This window comes from Protomyctophum parallelum (assembly GCF_964188405.1).
Source record: "Protomyctophum parallelum genome assembly, chromosome: 9".
Classification (NCBI taxonomy): Eukaryota; Metazoa; Chordata; class Actinopteri; order Myctophiformes; family Myctophidae; genus Protomyctophum; species Protomyctophum parallelum.
In genome coordinates this window covers 4156111-4179315 of record NC_139706.1, presented here as the reverse complement: position 1 = coordinate 4179315, position 23205 = coordinate 4156111, and the positions used below count along the sequence as shown (strand labels likewise).

Genomic DNA, 23205 nt, shown 5'->3' with positions numbered 1-23205 from the left:
TCTCCTGCTGTGTGTGCAAAACACTATATGACCACTGTACTGTAGCTTAAATATATTCTCTTACCACTTCAGGCCACTGCATCCACTGAGTGCCCTAATTATCTAGGAGTAGCTTTTCATACTGAAACATTTCCCTTTGTAAAATGACCTACTGTGTAAGTTCCTGATAACCTTTTGGCACGGATTATACTGTAAGGTGTTTTCTCCCCCCCTTTTTTGATAATTTCCTGGTTTTTGTTATATAGAAGTGTATTTTTTGAGCATTGCTTTTACCTAGGCTCTTTGGACTGAGTTTCAATGTTTATTGTATTCATTTTAGTGTGTTTAACCACTTAAGATGTTTTACTTCGTCATACTATTGTGCTGCTCAAAAATAGATTAAACATTTTCACAGAACGTAGTTTAATCCGCTCAAATTACACAAAACTGATGGGAATATTTCTGCCATGTGCCAAAGGTGTAAGATAACAGAAGGTAGCCCAATTACACATGGTATGATGCTGCCCACACTTATTGATTATTGGAAGATCCACTGTCTCAGATGTCATAGTTTGACAATACCATAATTATGATCCAAGAATTTTACTCCATTTTAGCCCATAGCACTTGCGTAATCATAGGCTCAATCTATGGAACTCAATAGCACTTTATGTAGACACTCTATGAGTCTATAGTGTATACACTTATAGTTTCATTGGATAGACACATAGATATGACTATTTATGTATTACTAGGTTTTTGTTCTTGCTTACTGCAAGTCACTCTGGATTAAGAGCGTCTGCTAAATGCCTAAATTGGTTACCGAGACGTGTTATTCTGCTCAATGTAAATTTTAACAAAAAGTTAAATTAAAAACGGCACAAAAACGTGGAGCCAAAAACAACAACAACACAAATGTACTGTATAAGGAACACCAGTAAAACCAGGCAGTTCAACCAGATATCCAGTTTAATAATCACTTGGTATTTGAAGCATTTATTTGCCATTAGCATTGTACATGTTCTGAAACCTACAGTGGTCTCCCAATGCCTCACCCCACCTTCCTTTGTTTCCCCCTCCATGCAGTTCAACAGCATTCTTCACAACAGTCCTTTTTACGCATGTTGTCCAGTTGTAGGTGTGTATGTGTGACTTGTGTGTGCTGAGGGAGGGAGGGGGGGGTGGGGGTGGGGGGTGAAAGCAGGGAAAAGCGGTGAGGGAGGTTTAATCTTGAAAATATAGGCTCTGCACTGGACATACTCTATGTCCAAAACGCACGACATCACGTTTCAAGCTTGTAGATCTGCTACTTTTGAGTGACACTGTGGTTTGATCAAATTTTACAGGGTGAAAAAACACAAACGGTCCAAATGGAGGGTATGCACGTGTATAAAGTGAGTGGCGGTGTGAGTTTAACGTCATTAAATTCAATCAGATAGGACTTTTCCGTTTGGATGTATGGGCTGTCCAGGCCAGAAAGTAATTTTTTGCCGCTCAGTATAGGCATTCCTGCATAACTTCCTGGTATGGTGTTGATGTCACGCACATAGTCACATACCCTATATAGAGATAAGAGGTTTCTGGCTGACCGACAACAATATAGTCACCAGGCAGCCTACAGTAGCACCAAGGAGTCCCTAGTCCCCATTCACCAGGCAGCCTACAGTAGCACCAAGGAGTCCCTAGTCCCCAGTAAGAATCTCATGCTTCATTTATAGTTTCGTTGTTGTCGGGCAGAAACCTCGTATATCTATATTATAAGTGTGTATGTTTTTTAATCAACGCCCTCTTACTACAGCGCCACGAAAGAAAAGTATCAGCTTGCGGATCTGCAATCTGCAAATTGTAATCCTGAAAAGTAAAGGTTTTGGACATAACTGTATGAGGTTTCCACCTGACAGATGATTTTATACTAAACTCAATGCCATCGTACGATGGTGTCTGATATTTAATTCTCATAGGGAGCAGGTTACGAATTATATAATCTTTTCTGGAGTGGGGGTTAAGGCTGGATGGAGGCTGGTGTAGTGTTTGTGGTTAAGTGGTTGGTTTTCACCTGTTTCGACAAGCAAGACCCATGGCTTTGAAAAAGAAAAATGGAGGAGAGAGGGAACAGAGGAAAGAAGATGGGGTTGAGGGTCTGAAACCATCACGCATAGAACATAAAATCATTTTGCAGGAGACAATCTCGGAGCGATAACAAAACATTCCTCAAGGAAAAAATAAAAACGAAAGACAAACAAAACAGGAATATAACAGCAAACATTCTCTTACACACACACACACACACACACCCCAATTAAAAATAATGAAAATAGATAAACAAGCATGTCAATCAAACCTTCATACAAAGTGACATCAGGACTTTGCAAAGTGACATCAAATTGCGCTTTTTCCCCTCCACCTCGCACTATTTCTTAGTGTCATTCAAGAAACTCCCATAATTCTCAGTAAACCAGGAAAAGTCCTCGGGCGGCTCTGCGGTGTGGTTTCATTAACAAGGTTGGGGTCAGCTCAAACAATTATGGCGAAGAGACGAGGGGGGAAGAGAGGGTGCCCGTCAGTGACCAAACAGTATGGCTATTAATGTTATCAGTGACATAGGCAATGATTTCAGCAGCATTATCAGGGGCCCGTTCATTCAGAACACAACATTACAGCACATTCAGAGAAACACAAAAGAACCTCGACGGGCGCAGGACAAGATATGAGTGGCAATCGTGTACAACGGGCTTAGCTCTATACAATCACACTGTAAATGTCAAACATTCTATCACTGAAAAAACTCAGATCCTTTAAGGACCACTTTGTAAGCCAAGTTCCTGAAAAAGAACCATTGTACAGCCGACGTGGATTATTCCTGGATATACAGAACAGGTATGTACTGGCTACAGCGGGAGTTAAGCTCTAGGGCATTTACGGTTACATGTGTCACATTTATGAACGCTTTATCTCAATGAAATACATAGTTTTCACGTGAAAGTTAACCAACAACCAAGTATGGAATTAGACTTGAATACAGCACAGAGGCAGAGAGAGCTGACAACAGAGCCACAAGAGCAGACCCCAACCCTGGTATATATACACACACACACACACACACACACACACACACACACACACACACACACACACACACACACACACACACACACACACACACACACACACACACACACACACACACACACACACACACACACACAAACACCTGTCCACATGTGCCACCATCAGAGCACAGCGAGAACGGGAGGAGGAGACAAAAACAGACGGAGGGTTTAAAAGAAGAGAGTAGCACCTCTTCTCCTCCGCGCTGTGAAACAAAGGAGTGCCAAATCCTTTCAGTCTCCATTCCTCCCCCTGAACCCACAGAGGGAGAGAGAGAGAGGAGGTCCACTCCACCTCCTCTACCTGGCCTCGTCTCTCCTGTCCTCCCTCTTGGCGCGGGCGGGCTGCGAGCTGTCGGCGGGCTGCTGCACCCAGTTGTTGTCGTGCAGGCCCACGCGGCAGCCCGGCGTGTCCTTGTCCGTGCGCCGGCAGCACATCCAGTAGGAGCGTCCGTAAGGCAGGTCGTGGTGGTAAGGTTTGGGGTGCCAGCGGCACAGCGACACGTCCCCGCGCTCGTACTGCCGCTTGCACTGCTTGCAGGGATCGTCGCGGTACAGCGGGTCCTGGTTCCAGCGCGAGTCCACGGCGCGCACGCCGAACGCCTCGATCAGCGCCTTGAAGTCGTGGCAGGTGCACTTGAGGGCGGCCAGCGCGCGCGTGGGCAGGTGACTGAAGATGTTGACCATGATGTGGTCGGGCAGCAGCAGCATGTACTGGCGCGGCTCCAGCAGCCGCTGGATCTGGAAGCGGATCTCCAGGAAGTCGTGGGAGACGTGGCGGTACAGGCGGCACAGCGACGGGTCCGAGCAGTCGTCCACCAGGGGCGAGTCGGGCCGCGCGTTCATCCGCTCGCCGCCCGCCGCGGTGCTGTTGCCACCGCAGTCCAGGGAGCACATTCCCGACACGCCCGCCGCCTTGCCGTCCTCCTGCAGGAAGAACAGCTGGCCGGGAGGAGGGGGGTCGTCGGCTGAGGGGTCCGTGGAGCTACCCACCACGCCACCGCCCCCTCCCCCGCCGGGCATGGCGAAACACACCGTCTCCTCCTGGACATTCTCTGTGCTGTCCTTTCCGTAAAACACACACTGGTCCACGGCGCCGGTCACCACCACTTCCACGTGGAAGCCCGTCACCCTCTCCCTCTCCCTCCCCACGCTCATGCCGCTGCCCGCCTTTTTCTCCCCCCCGGAGGAGGAGAGGTCCTGGGCCGGGTCCGGGCTGTCCGAGTGGTGGTGGAGGTGGTCTCCGTCCTGTTTGGGGGATGCGAGCAGCAGCGCGCCGGGGTCTCTGGAGGACGGGCTGACCAGTTGGTACAGGTCACACGTGATCTTCTCTTTGGCTCTGGCCCCCGCCTGGCTGGCCCCGCCGCCACAGCTCATGAACATACAGCGAGGCCTGCCGGCGGGTTCCGACTGGGACCTGGGGTCCAGGCTGGACACCCGGAAGGCTATCCGAACCTCGCCGCGGCCGTGGGCGGGGGGCGGAGGCGGGGCCGACTCCGCCCCTACCCGAGGCTGCCTCTCTCGGTCCTGGCCGGAGCAGTCCGTTCCGTTTTCCGGCTGAAGCAGCCGGCCCTCCAGGTTCTGGGATTCAAAGTGCGCGATGGCCTGTGCCACCCTGCAGGATTCCTGCTTCTCCGCCTCCTCCTCCTCCTCCTCCAGCTCCTGGTCTGTCCGGATGGGAGAGGAAGGGGCATCCTGGGGATCAGAGTCCTCCGAGAGGAACATCATGGGAGTGGGGTCGGACACCGTGCTCCGCAGGAGGGTGTGTTGGGCATGCTGCTGGCTCCCCTGAACGGCCACCATCCCCTGGAGAGCCATGGCCGTCCTCTGTTCCACCAGAGCCACCATTTCGGCCACAGACAGCAGGTCCGTCTCACTCACCCCCGAGAGCTGTTCGGGGCTGGGCAGAGCCTCAGGGGCCAGGGCGGAGGGGTCTTGATTGAGGTGGGGGTCCGATGAGGTCAGGGTGCGGGTGGGAGGGTCATAGGAAGAGCAGCGTCTCCGCCGTTTGGCCTTGCTGCAGTCCGTCGCCCAGTTACCTTTCACCTGCAATACAGAAATGTAGTCTTTTATTTCAAAACCACAGATTATAAAGCAAAAATAAAATCTCATGACTGAAGAACATGTGCATGGCCATGTCCTATTATGTGAAGAAATCACAGACTGAGGCTTTAAACCTTTGCTTTTATAAAATATCCGAGACCAAGATGGTTTTATGGAAAATGCCACAAAAATACCACAATGACATTATGAGCAGGGCACCTAAATGGTCAGGTTTCCACCTAACGGAGACAACATTGTCTGATACAGCACCGCCGTAGTTATTTTGTCTTTGTCTTCAAGTTAAAATACTCTTAAAATAAATACTAAGTCTGGAGCTAAGTGTGCTCTAAGTCTAAGCTAAGGAAGCAAAAGCAAACTGTCTGAGAAAACAGTCCGCACTCTGTATTTTACTTTGATTTATCACAGCAGCAGTCTCAGACAAACGGTTTTGGCATTCATCAGCATTTGTCTTATTGAAAGTCTTTATTAATAGTTAGCCAAACTATTGTGTTTGTTTGCCTGGGCTGGCCTGCACTTGTTAATATATCAAAGAACTGTTGGTTTAGAGGAAGTGGAATTCCTGGACTTTTGTCTATTTTGGAGCCTTCACAGTTCACACCCATCATTCAGCCAACTTATACACAGTCTTTTATGCTTTAAAACAAAGAATTATCAGATGGGGATCTGCATCCAAATATATATCAATTTGGGGGTCCTCCTTGACATTAAAAGGTTTGAGAAGCACTGGTCTAGATGGATGTGGCAGCTCATTTAAAAGGTTTGAGAAGCACTGGTCTAGATGGATGTGGCAGCTCATTTAAAAGGTTTGAGAAGCACTGGTCTAGATGAATGTGGCAGCTCCTTTGAAGCACTGGTCTAGATGGATGTGGCAGCTCATTTAAAAGGTTTGAGAAGCACTGGTCTAGATGGATGTGGCAGCTCATTTAAAAGGTTTGAGAAGCACTGGTCTAGATGGATGTGGCAGCTCATTTAAAAGGTTTGAGAAGCACTGATCTAGATGGATGTGGCAGCTCATTTAAAAGGTTTGAGAAGCACTGGTCTAGATGAATGTGGCAGCTCCTTTGAAGCACTGGTCTATATGGATGTGGCAGCTCCTTTGAAGCACTGGTCTAGATGAATGTGGTCTAGATGAATGTGGAGCTTCTTTACTTACCTTCATGGCGCTGGTTCTGGGCAGCCCTGCTCCACTGAACTGATGGGCTACAAAGAAGGCGATCTTCTCCTTGGTGTTTCCTGGCTTAATGACGTACCAGGTGTCCAGCAGCACGCGGCCGTCCTCCATCTGTGCCCCGGAAGAGGGCGGCGAGGGAGGGCCAGGAGGACAGGAGGACGATGGCGGAGGAGGAGGAGGGGCCATGGACTCAGAGCCCAGTTCGGGGGCAGGGGGAGTGTTCTCTGACTCTGAGCCCGCATCCTCCTCCTCCTCTTCTCCATCCTCCTCCTCCTCCTGCCCTCCCAGCATCATCTCTACGGCTCCACTTCCATCCAGCGACCTTATGCCCCCCGGCGAGGGCTCAGCCTTGCAGAGCGAGGGGGCGCCCTGCGGCCCCGACCCCCCACCGCCGCCGCTGCGAGCCTTGTTCTGGGAGTAGGTGCCAAAGGGGCGCGGGCACCAAAGGCGGATGTGGGAGAAGGTGTCTCGGTCCATCAGGGAACGAACCACCAGGGCATATCGGCATCTAGGCTGGCCAGCAAGCACTGAGAGCCAGACCTGTCATTCTACCTCCCTCTCCTCCTCGTTCCCCCGCGCCAACCTGGCGGGTGCCGTCAGTCTGCCTCGCCGACTCCACAGGAACAACTTGGCGTACAATCTGGACCCACAGAGAGGGGGGTGGAGGAAACGGGGAGACACGGAAGAGAAGGAAGGGATTAACAAGAGCAGATAACAGGCAATAGAAACGCCTCTGACATCCAAATGGAGCGATACGGAGTGATAACACGATACGTGTGTGTGAGTGGGACTGGATCAATGATCAACTGAGGTTGTGAATGCTTGCAAAATGAGCTTGTGAAATAGACGTAGTGTGTAGGACAACCCAGTCTCCTTTAACAACACTAGAAGATTCTAAATGTCCATCTACAGTACAAGCTCACAGCAATGAGAGTTTATAAGTTTGTGTTTTATTTAGGACCGGTAATATACGATAAGACAAAGTATTGTAACAAAGTACAGTATAAGTCTTAAGTGGCTAAGAGAACTGTGTTCCATTCTAGCAGCCAGTCTCCTCCTTTGGCCAAACGTAATAACCATTACATTTGCTGCTTTACTGTAAGATCAATTCTCTCGCGTCAGAGCGTCTCAATCAAATTAAAGGCTTCCATTTCAGGCTGCCTGATCATGAGAGGGGTGGGATGGGGGGGGGAAACACCAAAGCACGAAATGGATTCTCACACTGCTTCAAAGAGGACTTGCCTAATAGGAGAGTCAACACGGGGAGGGGCAGGCAGGGCAAATGCTGGGCCTATTTTTAGCCAACAGCAGGAGGTAGGGTGGGGTTGGTAGTAGTGCTTCCCTCCCTCACCCATCTCTCCCTGCCCAGGGGAGTCCATAGTACAAGCTACCGGGGAAAGCCTTTTACGCTATACCCAGAATGCTTTGCTGCTGTGTCACGCACTGTGCCAGCAGTAGGTGCTGCCAGGAACGTGCACGCATGCCGGCATGCTTAAGGCAGAAGGAGACATGTGGTGACGTCGCGACCGATTTAAAAGGCCCGTGGCGAGAGACAGCTTGAGCCTACGACAGTCATTAAGGAATTGTCTCTGTATTTACACACAGAAGCATCTTTACACACTGATTTATCTCAATCTGTTGTGTGACGCTGTAGCATGAGCAAGTATAAGGCATTAATTTAGTTAAAATATGGATAGTTTTCTGCCCGACGGCAACACATTTCTGTTGCCACCGTTGTATGTATCCCCCTGGCTCACCTGCCAGCGTGGAGCCCCCACCCGGAGGACACAACGCCCTCCGTCCTATAGCTACTCCTCTCATTCAACATTCCCACTGGAGGGACAGGCGTCGCCCCAGCCTGTAGGTTGTATCAGCGACATACATCTCCTTCCCCGCCCGGCTTCCCTCCCCCGAACACGGCCAATTGCGTTTGTATATAGACGAATCCGCGGTGCAGTGCCTGTAGGCAATCATAGCTGCGATGTCAAACTAAGCATCACTTGACACAGCAGCATTGATTGCCTCCAGCTGGCCTACAGGGCACCGCCCCGTGGATTCATCTATCTATGGAGTATTTAAGCCATAAGCGTAAGCACCTCCTCCAGAGCCACTTCCGTGTCCTACTGATTGTGACGCTTTTGTGTCCCCATAGAGTTATACTGTGTCCCTCTGTCGTAGCGGTGTTTGAACCTATCTGAGACAAGAAAACAATAAAGTCTAATTTCCTTGCAAAAACAAAGCTACTGGTCGCCCAAATCTGGCTGTCTGCCCCACACTGAATACTATCGACATTTTATTTCATTGGGTCAACTAAATCCTCCATTAGAGATCGTAGTAATGCAAACTAGATTCAACATACTCAACCCTGCACACATTCTTTATGCCCCCGAAATATTGTACTGAGCAAATCAATAATAATGCATTCCGCATCATATTATCTTTGTCATGGACACTTGTACAGTTACATTAATAATTCTAGTCTAGTTGAAAGCATTAAGACCCCTTTTTAACCTTCAATGGCTTCCTTTCTGAAAAACAACGTTATTGTAAAAAGATTCACACGTCCAGATATTGCTATTTACAAGGACTACAAAATGAGTGCACCCCGTGTACCGGTAATACCTTTGTTATGTTATGTTGCTACAGCTACATGTATCACGCAATAGCTGATGAGACAGAGAGCGTGCAAGCATCAAAGGTAGAACAACGTATAACGTCAATGGGTTCATTTAGGGGTCCGGGACATGCAAACGTTTGAGAACCACTGAGTTACAGCATTCAGTAAAGTGATAAAACAAGTGTTCTTTTCTTACTAGTAAACTGAGAACAATCAACCAATATCACAAAATACAAATAATTTATGTCGTAGATATCACTATGGACGTACACGTCACGTACACGAATGTGTCAATTTGTGCACCTAACGCTGCACAGTTACTTTCCTCTTCTACCCTGGATTTGAACCCGGTTTGTGTTGTGCTGACATGTTTGTTTACCATTGGCCTGCTTGCTCAGGGGGATACATTTAATCTTGACCATCAGGTCAACATGTGTGTCAGATCCTGTGTCTAAGTGCGACATGATCTTTTGACCCGATCTAAGTGTGTCCATAGAAGAGCAGGGGAAAATACAACTCTACTTACAACCGAGATTCTCCTACAGTATGTTCGTAGGGAACCGTCAGAGGAGTCTATAAAGGGCTCGTATTCGGGGAGGCCTTATAGCTTAAGGATCTGTATTTTTTCTTAGGAGCTGGGGAGGGAACGGAGCTGGTCACGTTTGAGTCTAAGGTCTACCTTTAGACCTCCTTTCTTATACTTCGAATTGGTGTACCAACGCTGTACTTTGATCCCTTTCCTTCTCTGCACCTTATATGAAGGTGATATGACGTCATCCGTTTCGTGGCAACACTACTATACAGACTGGATACAATTACAAGTTTTATAAAGAAAGGGACATAGTGCTGCTTTAACTAAAAGCCTTTTGACTAAATCATCCCTTCTGCTATCAAATACTGTCTGCATGCTACAGTTTTGAACTCTTAGCATGTCTGGACTTGCCGTCTGTTCCACTGAGATGGTAATACAAGAGCAGCTTCATTCCATTCGGAGCGTACTGTAGTAACCGTCAATATTGGAGTATATTCAAGTTAGGGCGTCTGCCCAAATTACACTTGTCCATAGCATGTTTTATTCCATATTATTTTATACGATTGGTTTCCCCTACTACACTGTAAAATCCAGAGTGTTAGCTCCTTTAACTCTGGGCAAGAGAAGGAATGTACACTATAAATGTAACCAATACATTACAGTGTAGTAGTAGAGTAACCTTTTGGCCAGTGTCCTCTGTCGGTCTTTTTGCTTCCCTGTGTGGCACAATGAAAAGGCTGTTGCCTTTTGCCTTCAGGACTAATGGAATGGTTGAAAAGGTGTAAAAAAGGGAGCAAACGCCACCCACACAGTGTGGCACGCAAAATGCTTCTTCCATAATCACACAGAAACCACTGGGGCTAAGAACAGGCAAATTACACTGTTGTGAGGGGAAAATGCAGCTGAATGCTTTTCCTGTCTCTCTCTCTCCGTCTCTCCATTTGACCTCTCTTCCCCCCTGCCTGCCTTCCTCCCTCCCTCCCTGCATCACTCACTCTCTCTCTCTCTCTCTCTCCTGACAGATTAGATGGGATCATAAAAAGAGAGCAGGCTGTCCACTGCGGTGTGTGTCAGCATGATGAGGGTTAGGGCTGAGGGGCATGATGAGGGGCAGGGCTGAGGGGCATGATGAGGGGCAGGGCTGAGGGGCATGATGAGGGGCAGGGCTGAGGGGCATGATGAGGGGCAGGGCTGAGGGGCATGATGAGGGGCATGATGAGGGGCATGATGAGGGGCAGGGCTGAGGGGCAGAGGGGCATGATGAGGGGCAGGGCTGAGGGGCATGATGAGGGGCAGGGCTGAGGGGCAGAGGGGCATGATGAGGGGCAGGGCTGAGGGGCAGAGGGGCATGATGAGGGGCAGGGCTGAGGGGCATGATGAGGGGCAGGGCTGAGGGGCAGAGGGGCATGATGAGGGGCAGGGCTGAGGGGCAGAGGGGCATGATGAGGGGCAGGGCTGGCAGCCATCATGGCATTTCTCTTGACCATTAAATTGTCATAGAAATAATTGCGATTAACATTTTTTGGGGCAATTAAACATATCAAAAATACACTTCCGTTTGCCCTTTACGCTTTGTAAAGGAAAAATACCACATCGGAATCAATGATGAGTTTATGACAGAATTGCACAAAATGATTGCAATTGCATAATAATTGTGACCGTCAATTGACGGGTACATACACTGGCAGAGACATCATCAGTCCCCATCTCAACGGCTTTATTCAATCACTCCTACTCACTGAGCCCTCCCGACAAGATGGTTATACACACACACAAAGTGTGAGTGTGTGTGTGTGTGTGGTGAGAGACACACACAGTTTCGAATTTGATGTGTGTGCTGTAAGAGCACGCAATCTTTAAGTGGTTTTCATACAGTAGTGATCCAGAATAAAAAATACTTGGGGTGGGCTTACCCTGTGAATGAACCACTTAAGTCGCATGTCATAACTAAGCCGCATGGCGGTGGTGCGCCGCAAACATTTCCGCGCCATTTTTATAAAAATGTTGCCTACAATATCCTAAATAGGGATTCAGTGTTGTGCTGGTGTTGAGCTAGTAGATTGGCTATTTTCGGGGAAGACATTTGGTGTAGAGAGGGAAAAAGTAGAGGGCCCAGTTTAAACCCTTGGGGGATGCCAGTTGACTCAACAAAGTACAGGGTTTAAGTGGTCGTTAACAGGACTCGGAAGCTGCTCACAGTGTAGAAATCATCAGTCCCGGTTAGCTGATATTCAAACATTCAAAGTCTCAGCCAGTAGTGTCCCATTACATTTGGAACCGTTTCCAGAACGGGTTTTATCACACTGTCAGAGCTGCCTGGTATGTAGACTTCACCTGTGCTATACACATTAATACTGGTTCTAAACACACACACACACACACACACACACACACACTTAAGCATTTCCCATATAGGTGTAATCCTGCCTGCCCAAGCATACTGTTAAGACAGAGGCAGGCTGCGGCACTGCAGCTATTTCACAGGCCACTGTCAGTATCTAGCAGAGGTGGCTCACTAGTCTCCCCGCCAGGCCACTGTTATTATAGAGCAGAGGTGGCTCACTAGTCTCCTCACTAGTCTCCCCACCAGGCCACTGTTATTATAGAGCAGAGGTGGCTCACTACTAGTCTCCTCACTAGTCTCCCCACCAGGCCACTGTTAGTATAGAGCAGAGGTGGCTCACGCCACACTAGTCTCCCCACCAAATGAACGTCAAGCGAAAGAGTGAGTGTACAGTTAAATGTTTTACACATTTGTCAATAGCGGGTACAAAGATCTGAACGTCAGACTCAGGATGGATGTAAGTGGGCGAGTGATGCTGTCCCTGTTCAGTCTTTAAGCACTACTGGACTTACAGTACAGGTAGCTCCACTGTTTTTCTGTAAATATACTTTTACTGCTTCTGGTATTGATTGATGGTTTCTTTCTTGTATTGTCATGGAAATAATATATGTCCATCCGGGTGAATGTATATCTTAGAAGTTTATTCAGAAGAACAGCAACTAGCAAACAACATCTCTCAGTCTAGCAGACTTAGCATGTCTCCCTCAACATTCTCTCTCAGTACATCTCTCTGTCGTGGTCTCCATCCCACCAGCCCCCTTGAGCTTCTCCCTAGGTCCTCTCTTATACCCCAGAAGCAGGTCCACAGATCAACATGACCATCACAAAGGTACAATACAATCCCGACGCCCTGACTGTCTTGGCTGTCACCCCCCTCCTGAGACAGGAACTACCTAGTGATACCTATTCAGGCCCAGCAGGGTCTCATAATAAACAATAGGTGTGACATGGTCTTTTACATACAACTTGATTGGGTTAAGACAGGCTTTCAGGCCAAGGTGTCGTTGCTCACAGACACGATCAGACAGACTAGCATGGAACAATATACTATATAAATTTGAGTCTTCATATTTCCCACAACAATATAAATTTATGTTGAGTAGGGAAAATAGCAAATTTACAAGCTTGAGCTGTAGATTTTTTTTTTAATTTCTATTTGACAAATTCCCACCTACTGTACCATGACATGCCCACAATAGGCGCACCAGGTTGAAGTGTTTTATGGGAACAGAAGAGAATAGAAACCCACGTCAGAGAGTGTCACATGTTTGACCGAGCAGAGGTGTCTAGGGTTACAGTTAAAAGGAAAACCCATGAACTCATTGAAGTTAGCTGACAGGGGGGGTCACACTAGTTTATCTTATAGACTCCACAGCTCTGGTGCCTTACCCCCAAAATAAACACGCCAATAATACTGATGATTACATCAGTCTGGTCCTGTCTTAAGCTCCGACAGTCCTTGGGTATTTATTTTAGGATTGAGAGACACGCCTGAAAAGTCAGCTATTGAACTTCATCAATAGGTAGGTCTATCTACAAAATATTGACTGAGTCAAGAGTATGATTTTTCTCAGGTCAAAGTAATGAGGGAAACGAGAGAGCGTACCGATTGCATAGTGCGTAGGAATGTTCAGACAGGCAGGCAATGACAGGTTCCACATACTTCCTGAACGCATGGATCTCAAAACTGTACTTTAATCTCCGTACATAAAGCAACAAGCTGGTACAGCGTTGTTCGTTGTGGTTATATAATGTTCACACTTCACGGACTGAACATAACCACATCTATCAGTCTCAGGTGAACAACATTTCCCCAAGTTCAGTAAATTAAACCTGCATTGCTGTTGGGCAGAAACCTCTCCATATTCTAAGTTTTTGACTACCATTTCTACCATTGTCTATCGTCTATGAAAAAAAGAAAATAAATCCCACCCGTGTGAAGTGAGGTGTGCTCTTATCATCGTACATCATCGCCGACTTCTTACTGACAGTTGAAAGCCTGCTATATACAGTATACAACATATTAATGTTTGAGTTTACACTAGGACGTAAAATTGTCCTTTCATTGTCAATAGGAATTTAATGTTTGTTTAGCTGTAGGACAAAGTTTGTGCACACACACTATATGCTGGACATAGGAGGCCCCCACTCGTGACGTCATGTGGCAGCCAAATCTATAGCATGGACTTTTTAAGGTTTGCTTTAAGCAGTGACTTCATGTGGCAGCCACAGTAGACTCCTATGTCCAGCTTTGAGGGTCTGTGTAAACAAACATTGATGACAAAAGTGTGTAAAACGCAAACATTGAAGACAAACGTGTGGAGGCAATTTGTGATTGGCCAGAATGAGATTATGTATGATGACATAAGAGCAGTAGAGCACTCCCTAATATATACAGCTTTTCATCCCGCCACGTCTCACATTTGCTATTGACAATGAAAGGAGAATTTAAATCATATATTCCTGAAATATGACTAAATTTGTGGCAACACAAACATTAAATGCCATTGACAATGAAAGGAAATTTTACGTCATATGTAGACGAGCAAATCGGGTAACCAATCAGTCGAATCAGATAAATTCAGTTATCTTACATGTTCATGGTGATCATATAAGAAGTTACAGTCACTGCCGATGTTTACAGTTACCTTTGGAGAGTGGTTGTTTATTCTCACTACTTGATCATACTACATACAGCATCACACAAAAGCATCAAAAGTATCAGATCTACAAGCTCAAAATATGGAGTGAAGCAACGCAACCATTTTCATTATTTTTAATCCTGAAAAGTAACAGTTTTGGACATACAAGGTTTCCACCCGACAGACGATAAAGTAGTGATGACCATTCGTCATCTCTTATCTCATCATCATAACTTTGACAAGCTCAGTTCCTTTTGCAGAGCGTATGAGATTAGGCTTAATGAGACTTTATAGGCTGCCCTTTTATCTAAAGTCAACCGGCTGTCCATCTCAGATACAAATTTCTTCTTCCAGGAGAGAAAAAAATAAAAATATAACACCTTCACTCCCACTCTGGCAGCTTATTTTCACTTTGACATCTCACCCCTCTTTTCAGGGCCTTTCAGTTGGATGGAGATGGACACAAGCAGGGAAGTGATATATCACCAAGCATGCTCGCAAGCCTCAACTCAAGCCCTTTCTCCCTCTGTGTGTGTGTGTGTGTGTGTGTGTGTGTGTATTCGCCCTCTCCCTCTGTGTCTGTGGGGAGGACAATACAACAGAAGTATGGCCAGCAGGCCAGCCACCGCTACAAACTGTCTAACAGAACAATAGGGCTGACTGCATCTCTCTCCAGCAGTCTGCCTCACCCCCCCAAAAAACACTGAACCGTCTGAAGTGACCTCTCCTTGTCAGGCTAGTTAGAAAAGGTGGCCAGAACGACGGGTCTGAATGTGTACAAGGAACAAGGAAGCATCTCTGTGTGTGGTTATTATGTCTCATGTTGAGCTGTCATGATGCCATTATTATTTATTTCTTTTTTACAAGCCATACACCTTGAAAGCACATTTTACTATTAAATGCCATTATATGGTTCCTTCCTATTATGACCCAATTTCAAACCCCCCTTTGGGAAGATAAAACGTTTAATAGAATCACCCTCTAACATCGCAGCCGGTTTCCCCCATAATTAGGCCAACTTCAATGCAACAGTAGAGTACAGTAGGTCAGTGTTATTGTGGGGCTGAAATGAGCACTTCAAAAACAACAAGGCTTAGATGTAGGTTTCGGTTATCAGATAGTTTTCCTCCATGAGATTGTAACAACATCCCTTTTTTAAGAGTTATGTTACCTCTGTCAAGTAACTAAATTAACTTTGTTCACAGACAAATCCATACAGCATATGTACATTATTAGCCATAGCACTCCCCCCCTCACAAAAAATCAACCATAAATAGTTAATTTAGATAAACATATATCTATGGTAACCTAACAAGGCCTAGTAAAGACTGCTGGTAACACAATTAGCGCTTGCTTCCTAAGTTGTGTTTGGTTAGAGATCCAACTGGTCCAACAGGGCACTAATGAGTATATGACCATAGTAGGATAATAAAGTTGTACTTGTGTTGACTTGACAGGCAATGACAGCAAGTTTTGGTGTTTCAAAGACCAAAAGAAGAAGGTCCACACACAGAACTGATCTCTGGTCAGCCGATTGCTTCAAATAGATTATAAATTAATTTAGATAAAAGCTGAACAGTAGATAAAAGCAATCAAACAGTGCTCAATGAGTGAGTACTAGAGAGACAGATACCGACCCTTATACTGTATGTACATTTGGTTTGTTTGTATTTATGTAATGTATTAAGTCTTTTCTTTTTCATGTATGTTTGTTTTGCTGTACACTATAGGAAGATTCAATCAAAAATAAATAAAACAAATAATAAGGGACAAAAAAAACAATGGGGTTTTCAAACACAATAGCAACTTACAGTTACAAACTCCTCGGTGTCAATATCCATTTGTAACAAATGGAGCCAATTTTGTTATACATGTAGTTCTGTACCCTCTCAGTCCAATTAACAGTAGATACTCTATTACTAATGTATTACATAACATACAGTGCATTAGCCACATATGTACATTAAGTCACCTGTCCGGTGGTGGCTGGCTAACTGTTGATGTCTCATAGTAGTTTTATTAACAATAGTTGTTAGTTTTTATTAACAAACAACTATGAGCTATCTATAGCTTGCTAAATGGTTAGCATCGCGTTACCTGTGGGACTGAGGAGGATACGGCTAACGTGCTAATGTAGCTAGGTTATATGGTTGGTGGGATAGTCTTAAAATGCTAGCTTAAGTTACTACTATACTTGTCCCATGATGGTGATGCCTGCAGTCTTACCTCAGTAACGTGAATCTCTCCCCAGGCCAGGACGAGGAACTTGTTGGCGGCTATCGATGACAGCAGCTTATGATGATGATGTCCTCCTCCTGGTAACAGGACACCAGACAGACAGACAGACAGGAGCCTCTCCCCGGTGACTGACTGCCTGGTGAGCAGGTGACACCACCACCACCATGCACCACCACCACTGATGTGTCCACGTCGCTGAGGCAGCTAGCCGAGGAAGCTAAAGACATTAGCCTCTCCACCACCACCACCACCAGCAGCAGCAGCAGCTACCTAGCTAGCTATTAAGCTACGGCTACTTTCTGCTCAACCTTGCCTGGTTGGTTGGTTGGTTGTTGCTTGTTGCTACCGAAGGCCTGGCGGTGAGTGCTGCTGTCACTTGTCCCGATTCAGACACACATTCATACGGGCCCTAATCACAAAGTCCCCCCCCTCCCCTCCTCTGCTCTCCTCTGTGGCTGTCTATTTCAGAGGGTGACAGACAGGGTCTTTTACGGTGTGTTCTCGGGGACTCTCTATCTCTCTCTACCAAAATAAATCGGTGTGTCAAAACACAGCCAGAGGAGGAAAGGCCATCTTGTTGACAAGCAGCTGCATAGGGCCCGCAGCCAATAGCAGCGCAGAGTCGATGGTGTGCCCATATATGGCTCCTGCACGACTCCCCTCCCTCTCTCTTGCCCCGCGCGCTCGCTCTCTCTCTCTCTCTCTCACACACACACACGCGGCCACACACACACACACACACACACACACACACACAAACACAAACACTAAACAGAACACATTTGCATGCATACACATTGTTACAAGATGCAACAATTGTTGTTGACACGGGCTGTAGTGAAAAGGTGCATTGGACCATTTAAAAAAAAGCAATTCATCAATCAACTAAACTTACTTAACAATAGCATTAAAAGTCCATATAAAGACTTGCTAAAAGCCACATGATGGCAGGTGGGGTGCTGTTTTTGTACATCAGTAAAAGTCCATAGACTTGACGTAATTTCCGAAAGCCAGACGTTGGAGGGGATGGCGCCCCTCAAAAATGTATATACTGTGTAATGAATGGATTGGTTGAAAGTTTCAACCAATCCCTCTTGGACATCGTCAGGTAAAAATCACACCCGTGTGAAGTGAAGGGCGTTCTTATGAATACCGGAAGACTCGACCCGGTGCTTGCCCGTTTTTCCTCCCGGAATTGTCACCAGTGAGGGGGATAACTTTGTAATATGCTATTGGCTGTTTGTATTCTTTTTGGAAAAATATAAAAAGATACTCCTGTAGAAAGGCTATATTATTTTACTTATATTGACCCTATAAACAATTTAGTATTATTTAGTATATGTAAGGTTTTGCACACTCAAATGGTACCTCGTCAGATAATCCCCACATATCCTACAACAACTTCTGTGAACAGACTTCAATGTAGTAGATTTTCATAAATTATATTTGTACTTAGGCTGTCTGCTGTCATGAAAGTTTATAGTTAGAGAAATTCAAAGTCCAGCCGTCTGCTGTCCAGCCTCTCCCACCCCTCACATTGGGGAAAGTTCTGGGAGGAAAACAGAAACGGGGCGAATCTTCTTGTTACCGTTCTTATCATACATCTCATTCTGGCCAATCACAATTTGTGTCCTCAATTTTCAGTCTTCACTTTTCTGCCCTCACTTTTATCTTCAATATGTACTTTGCTCAGCCAATCAAATCATCGCCATATGGAGTTATCAGCCACAAGCCAATGTTTGTGTTTACACAAACCCAGAAAGCTGGGCATGGAGGGGCTCTTATTTTAATGATGTTTGTGAGACAAGAAAAACTTTCCTGGGTTTTTTATGTGGGCAATATGTATTTTTGCGACCACAAGTCGCAGTTACTATATGAAAACGTGCAGGAAGCCTGTCACGCTCAGATTTTACAGAGGCCAGTTTCGAATTGCAGCCATCCGTAGGTGCCCTTTGAGAGCGGTTTTGAAGGAGTCAAGGGATTCACATGTCTTAATGACTGTTGGTAGGGCGTTCCACATTTTGGTGGCATAGGAGCGAAAATAATTTAGTCCCTTGTTTGTGCCGAATCTGGGTTGTACATGGTTTGTTGCACTCCCTCTGGTGTTGTGGGTGTGGACTTCGTTTACATTAAGGAAGTATTTAGACAGGTACATGGGTATCTTGGTGGTGTATCGAATCTTGTGGACCAGACCCATTGCAAGATGCTGTACTCTGTCGTCGACCCTAAGCCATCCCAGCCTGTCAAAGTGGGCAGGGGTGAGGTGGGTTCGGGGGGTGAGGCCAAGTAGGAGCCTGACCAGTTTGTTTTGGGAGGTCTGGAGCCTTGTTTTAAGGGCCTTTGAGGTGCTGTGGTACCAAGAGGTGGATGCATAGTCAAAGAAACCTTGTACAAGGGCTCCTGTTAAGGTCTTCAAGGTGTTTTTGCTGACCAGTGAGGAGATCCTGTAAAGGAATATTGTTCTTTGATTGACTTTTTTGATTACGTTGGTGGCCATTTTATCACCGGAAAGATTGGCCTCCAGGATGGAACCTAGGTAGGTAATTTGATCTTTTCGTGTGATAATATTGTCACCCACTCTAACCAAGAAGCCATCTGCCTTGCTGAGATTACTATTTGATCCGAAGAGAATGGATTCAGTTTTTCCCAGGTGTAAGGATAGTTTGTTATCAGCGAGCCAGGTGCAGATTCTACCGAGTTCAGAGCTGAGGGTCTTTTCAACCTGCAGTTTGTTCCTGTCCGAGACGAGCAGTGCTGAGTCATCTGCGAACAGGAACAAGTTGCAGTCACAAGCTGATGTCATGTCGTTAACATATATTAGGAACAGTAAAGGCCCTAGTATGCTTCCTTGTGGGACGCCACAGCTCACTGGGAGGGGAGGGGACAGTGTTCCGTTCACCTCCACCATCTGTTCTCTCCCCTCCAGGTAGGATTGCATCCAGCTCACTGATGTGCTATCAAAACCAATAGCTTTAAGCTTGTTAACCAGTATGGAGTGGTTCACGGTGTCAAAAGCCTTTTGGAGGTCCAGCATGACCATGCCGCAGTATTTTCCAGCGTCCACCTCGTGTTTGATGTGGTCGCTCAAATAGAGGAGGCATGTGTCAGTGGAGTGGGATGTTCTGAAACCAGATTGGAACTCGTACAGCAATTTATTAGTGGCAAGATACTTTTCAACCTGTTCATAGACTATTTTTTCCATCACTTTTGAGATGGAGCTTAGAATAGAAATAGGGCGGTAGTTGCCGGGTTCTAATTTACTCCCTTTTTTGTACAGGGGGGTTACTTTGGTCATGTTGCTACCTGTAGCCTAATGCTTGCCTGTTACTCTCTATATGGTTACTCTTGCCTGAAATGCAAACAGTTTGATTAATTCAGTTTAAAAGTATCATATAAATCTGAGTATCATATAAATCTGAACAGTACAGGCACAATGGCGCAGTCGTGCTGTCATTGGGGGCGTGTTCTCTTGACTCCTCCGGGTCAAACCTGAGCTGAAGGCTGAATGCAGCCACAACACAACAAGCTGATCATCTGGGACTTCATTTGCTGTACTTCCTCCTATACTGTCTGCTAAGATTCTATATATAAAACCCTCAGCTTCCAATCCGCAATCTACTTTGCCCCATCACCCCATGAAGAGGGAAGACACTAAAGTAGACATGATTCAATCACTGGGTAACAGTAGACAATAATGCTATTCTAACTCCATGAATGAATGCAGTTTAGAGCAGTGGATCTCAAAGTGGGGTCTGAAATTCTGAATGTGTTAATACAGGATCACAATAATTGTAAAGTACAACCTTAAAGTACAAGGGGTGACGATAATTAAAAGATGAGTGTAATAGTGGCCTATTGCTTTCTATCATAGCGATTTTTGAGGGGCCTCCTATACACAGGTTTAATGTTTGTCACTCTTTAGTTCAATGTTTGTTTAGTAAACGCATTGATAATGAAGGGAAAATGTATGTCATAATGTCTCTAAATGTCTTTAAATACAGATGTACACTAACTAGATTACCATGTATTATTTTTGAAATGCAGTGTGACAATATCCCCAGTAGGTGGAAACAATGGTTCACTATTAGTAGGCTATGTAATAGTATTAACCCCACCATGGTATTAGGAATGCCATTATTACAAAGTACTAGTGTAGATCACACATGGGCAACTGGCTGCCCTGGGGGGCCACATGCGGCCCCCACCTTCACGTAATGCGGCCCGCAGGTTAATATCCGAATATTGATATAGTATTTATTTCAGCTGATACAATTCCAAACATGCAAACATGACCTGCTTTCATTACTTCAGTCCATAATTATTCGTAGCTGAATTTGTATTTGCATTTAAGTTCATAAAGTTAATATAAGTAACCTATAACTACCCTATTGGCCTGAATATGAGAAGTTTTTTTGAGTTTTTTTTTTTCAATGGAAATATCCTAAAAAAAGGGGGTCATATTATAATCGGGGACTAGTCACTAGACTATTTGACATTCAATGTTCTTTTTCCACAAATTAGTCTTGAAACATGGGGGTCATCTTATAATCAGAGTCGTCTTATATTCGGTACAATACGGTAAATGCATTTGAAATGAAATATTACTTTTCAGGATTCCAATTCAAAAATAGCAAAAAAACAAAACATGCCGCAGTGAGATCTGCTATTTTTGCTACTACAGTATATGCAATGTGGCCATCTGTAGTTAAATGTGGAAATATAGTGGCCCTCTCCATCTTCAAAGTTTCCCACCCCTGCTGTAGACCAACTACCAAATCAGAATGAACAACTACATGGTCTCTGTCAGGTGGAACAGGTGGATGTCAAAACTCAAAAGCATCAAAAGTAGCAGATCAACAAGCTCAAAACGAGTCGCTTCACGCCGCATGTCGAGCTTGTGGATCTGCTGCTTTTGATGCTGATCAAGTAGGGTGTTAATTTAGGGGGGAAAAACACAAAAAGGAGGTTTCTGCACCATAATATTTGTCAACTGAGGCCCAAGAACATTGTTGTTCAGCCTGTTTAAGCGTAGCATCCCCACATAAACACCTGTTTGTTTATGCATAGCATCCCCACATAAACGCCTGTTTGTGTGGTGGTGGAAAAAGTACTCACATTGTTTTACTTTAGTAAAAGTATCAATACTGCAATGTAGGAATACGGTACTCTGTTACAAGTAAAAGTCTGGAATTCAAAATTTACTTGAGTAAAAGTACAAAGGTATTGTTATAAAAATGTACTTAAAAGTACCAAAATACAAAATAGGCGATCTACAAGCTCACAATGCGTCGTGATGCAACACATTGTAAGATCGGGTATTTTCAAATGGCCAAAATGTACGGGCTGAAGTGGGTAATGCATATTTGTTTAATAATAATCAAAATCTACAAAGTAACTATAGTAACTAAGTTTTCCAATAATTGTAGTGGAGTAAAAGTACAATATTTGCCTCTGAGATCTAAGTATTGGAAATTAGAAATACTCAGTAAAGTAGCAAATACCTCAAAACTGTACTTGAGCACAATGTACTTAGTTACAACTGTTTATGCGTAGTAACCCCACATAAACACGGCTACAGTCATCATGACCAGAGCGTTGGCGTCCATAGTGTACTTCCACAGCGGTTCCTCGCTGATGTCAGGCAGCTGTTCGGACGCCTCCTCCACTCCCTGCTCATTGGCCTCTGCGTCCTGTGAGCCACCGCCCACACCGCAGAACCAGCCAACCAGGCGGCAGATACCGGACTTGGGTGCCTCCTCCTCGTCAGCCACTGAGACGAGAAAGGGTGTAAACCACACTTACTGTAAGCCGCAAGAGATGCACGAGCGGCTGCAAATTGACGCGTCGGCAAAAAAACTGGAAAAAAAACTAGTTAGTGAGGGACATGTGGAGACTGGAGAGGAGATCCAGTAGAGCTAAAAGGCAAGTCATTTTATGTTTGGTTGCGTTCTGAAAATAGCAGATCTACAAGCTCACAACACGTCGGATGTGTTGTGAGCTTGTAGTGTACAAGTGTAAAATCAGAGAATTACGACGCTGCCAAGGCCTGCCAAATTATTTTTTTGTCCACAAACTCAACTCTGCATCTAGTCGACTAATATCTTAGTCTAGTATAAACTAAAACTTTTCAGGTGACTAAAATATGACTAAAACTAAATGAAAAGGTATTCAAAAGACGAAATAAAAAACAGCGTCTCTGACAACATCCCCTCCTCTTTCTCTCACCCGCCTCGTGCTCAGTCTTCTCTCTGCTCTTCTTCTCGGCCGCCTGCCGGCGCGCTCGCCTCCCTCTCTCCTGGTCCTTCCAGTCCAGGTCCTCCCTCTCCTCCTTGGAGTGGCGGAGGCTGAACACCAGGCGATGGAGCTATAGGTTTACGCATAGGTAGGAAACACATTCATATTATTCACACAGTTTATATATTCAGTTTTATTCCCTGCCATCCTTCGGTCAGTTCAAAGGAATGCTCCAGAACATTGTTCTGCATTTAAGTTCCTTTGTAATTCATCCTGA

The 23205-nt window shown here is 45.5% G+C and overlaps 2 protein-coding genes across 2 annotated transcripts in view; both read right to left on the bottom strand.

The window, feature by feature from the left end:
• Window positions 1–930: 930 nt before the first annotated feature.
• fbxo46 (F-box protein 46) lies at window positions 931–17231 on the bottom strand. The gene is made up of 3 exons (XM_083773412.1): window positions 16683–17231; window positions 6304–6961; window positions 931–5132 (listed from the first exon to the last, which is right to left on the bottom strand). The coding sequence occupies exons 2-3, from the start codon at window positions 6796–6798 to the stop codon at window positions 3387–3389; spliced, it is 2241 nt and encodes a 746-aa protein (XP_083629538.1). The 5' UTR covers window positions 6799–6961; window positions 16683–17231; the 3' UTR covers window positions 931–3386.
• Window positions 17232–22237: 5006 nt separating this feature from the next.
• Window positions 22238–23205, bottom strand: part of slc5a2 (solute carrier family 5 member 2) — a gene marked incomplete at both ends in the record, with an annotated part of 26011 nt that continues 25043 nt past the window's right edge. Inside the window, 2 exons of the mRNA XM_083772755.1 lie at window positions 22238–22464; window positions 22920–23058. Of these exons, the coding sequence (XP_083628881.1) occupies window positions 22238–22464; window positions 22920–23058 (366 nt within the window). The remainder of the gene's footprint in view (window positions 22465–22919; window positions 23059–23205) is intronic.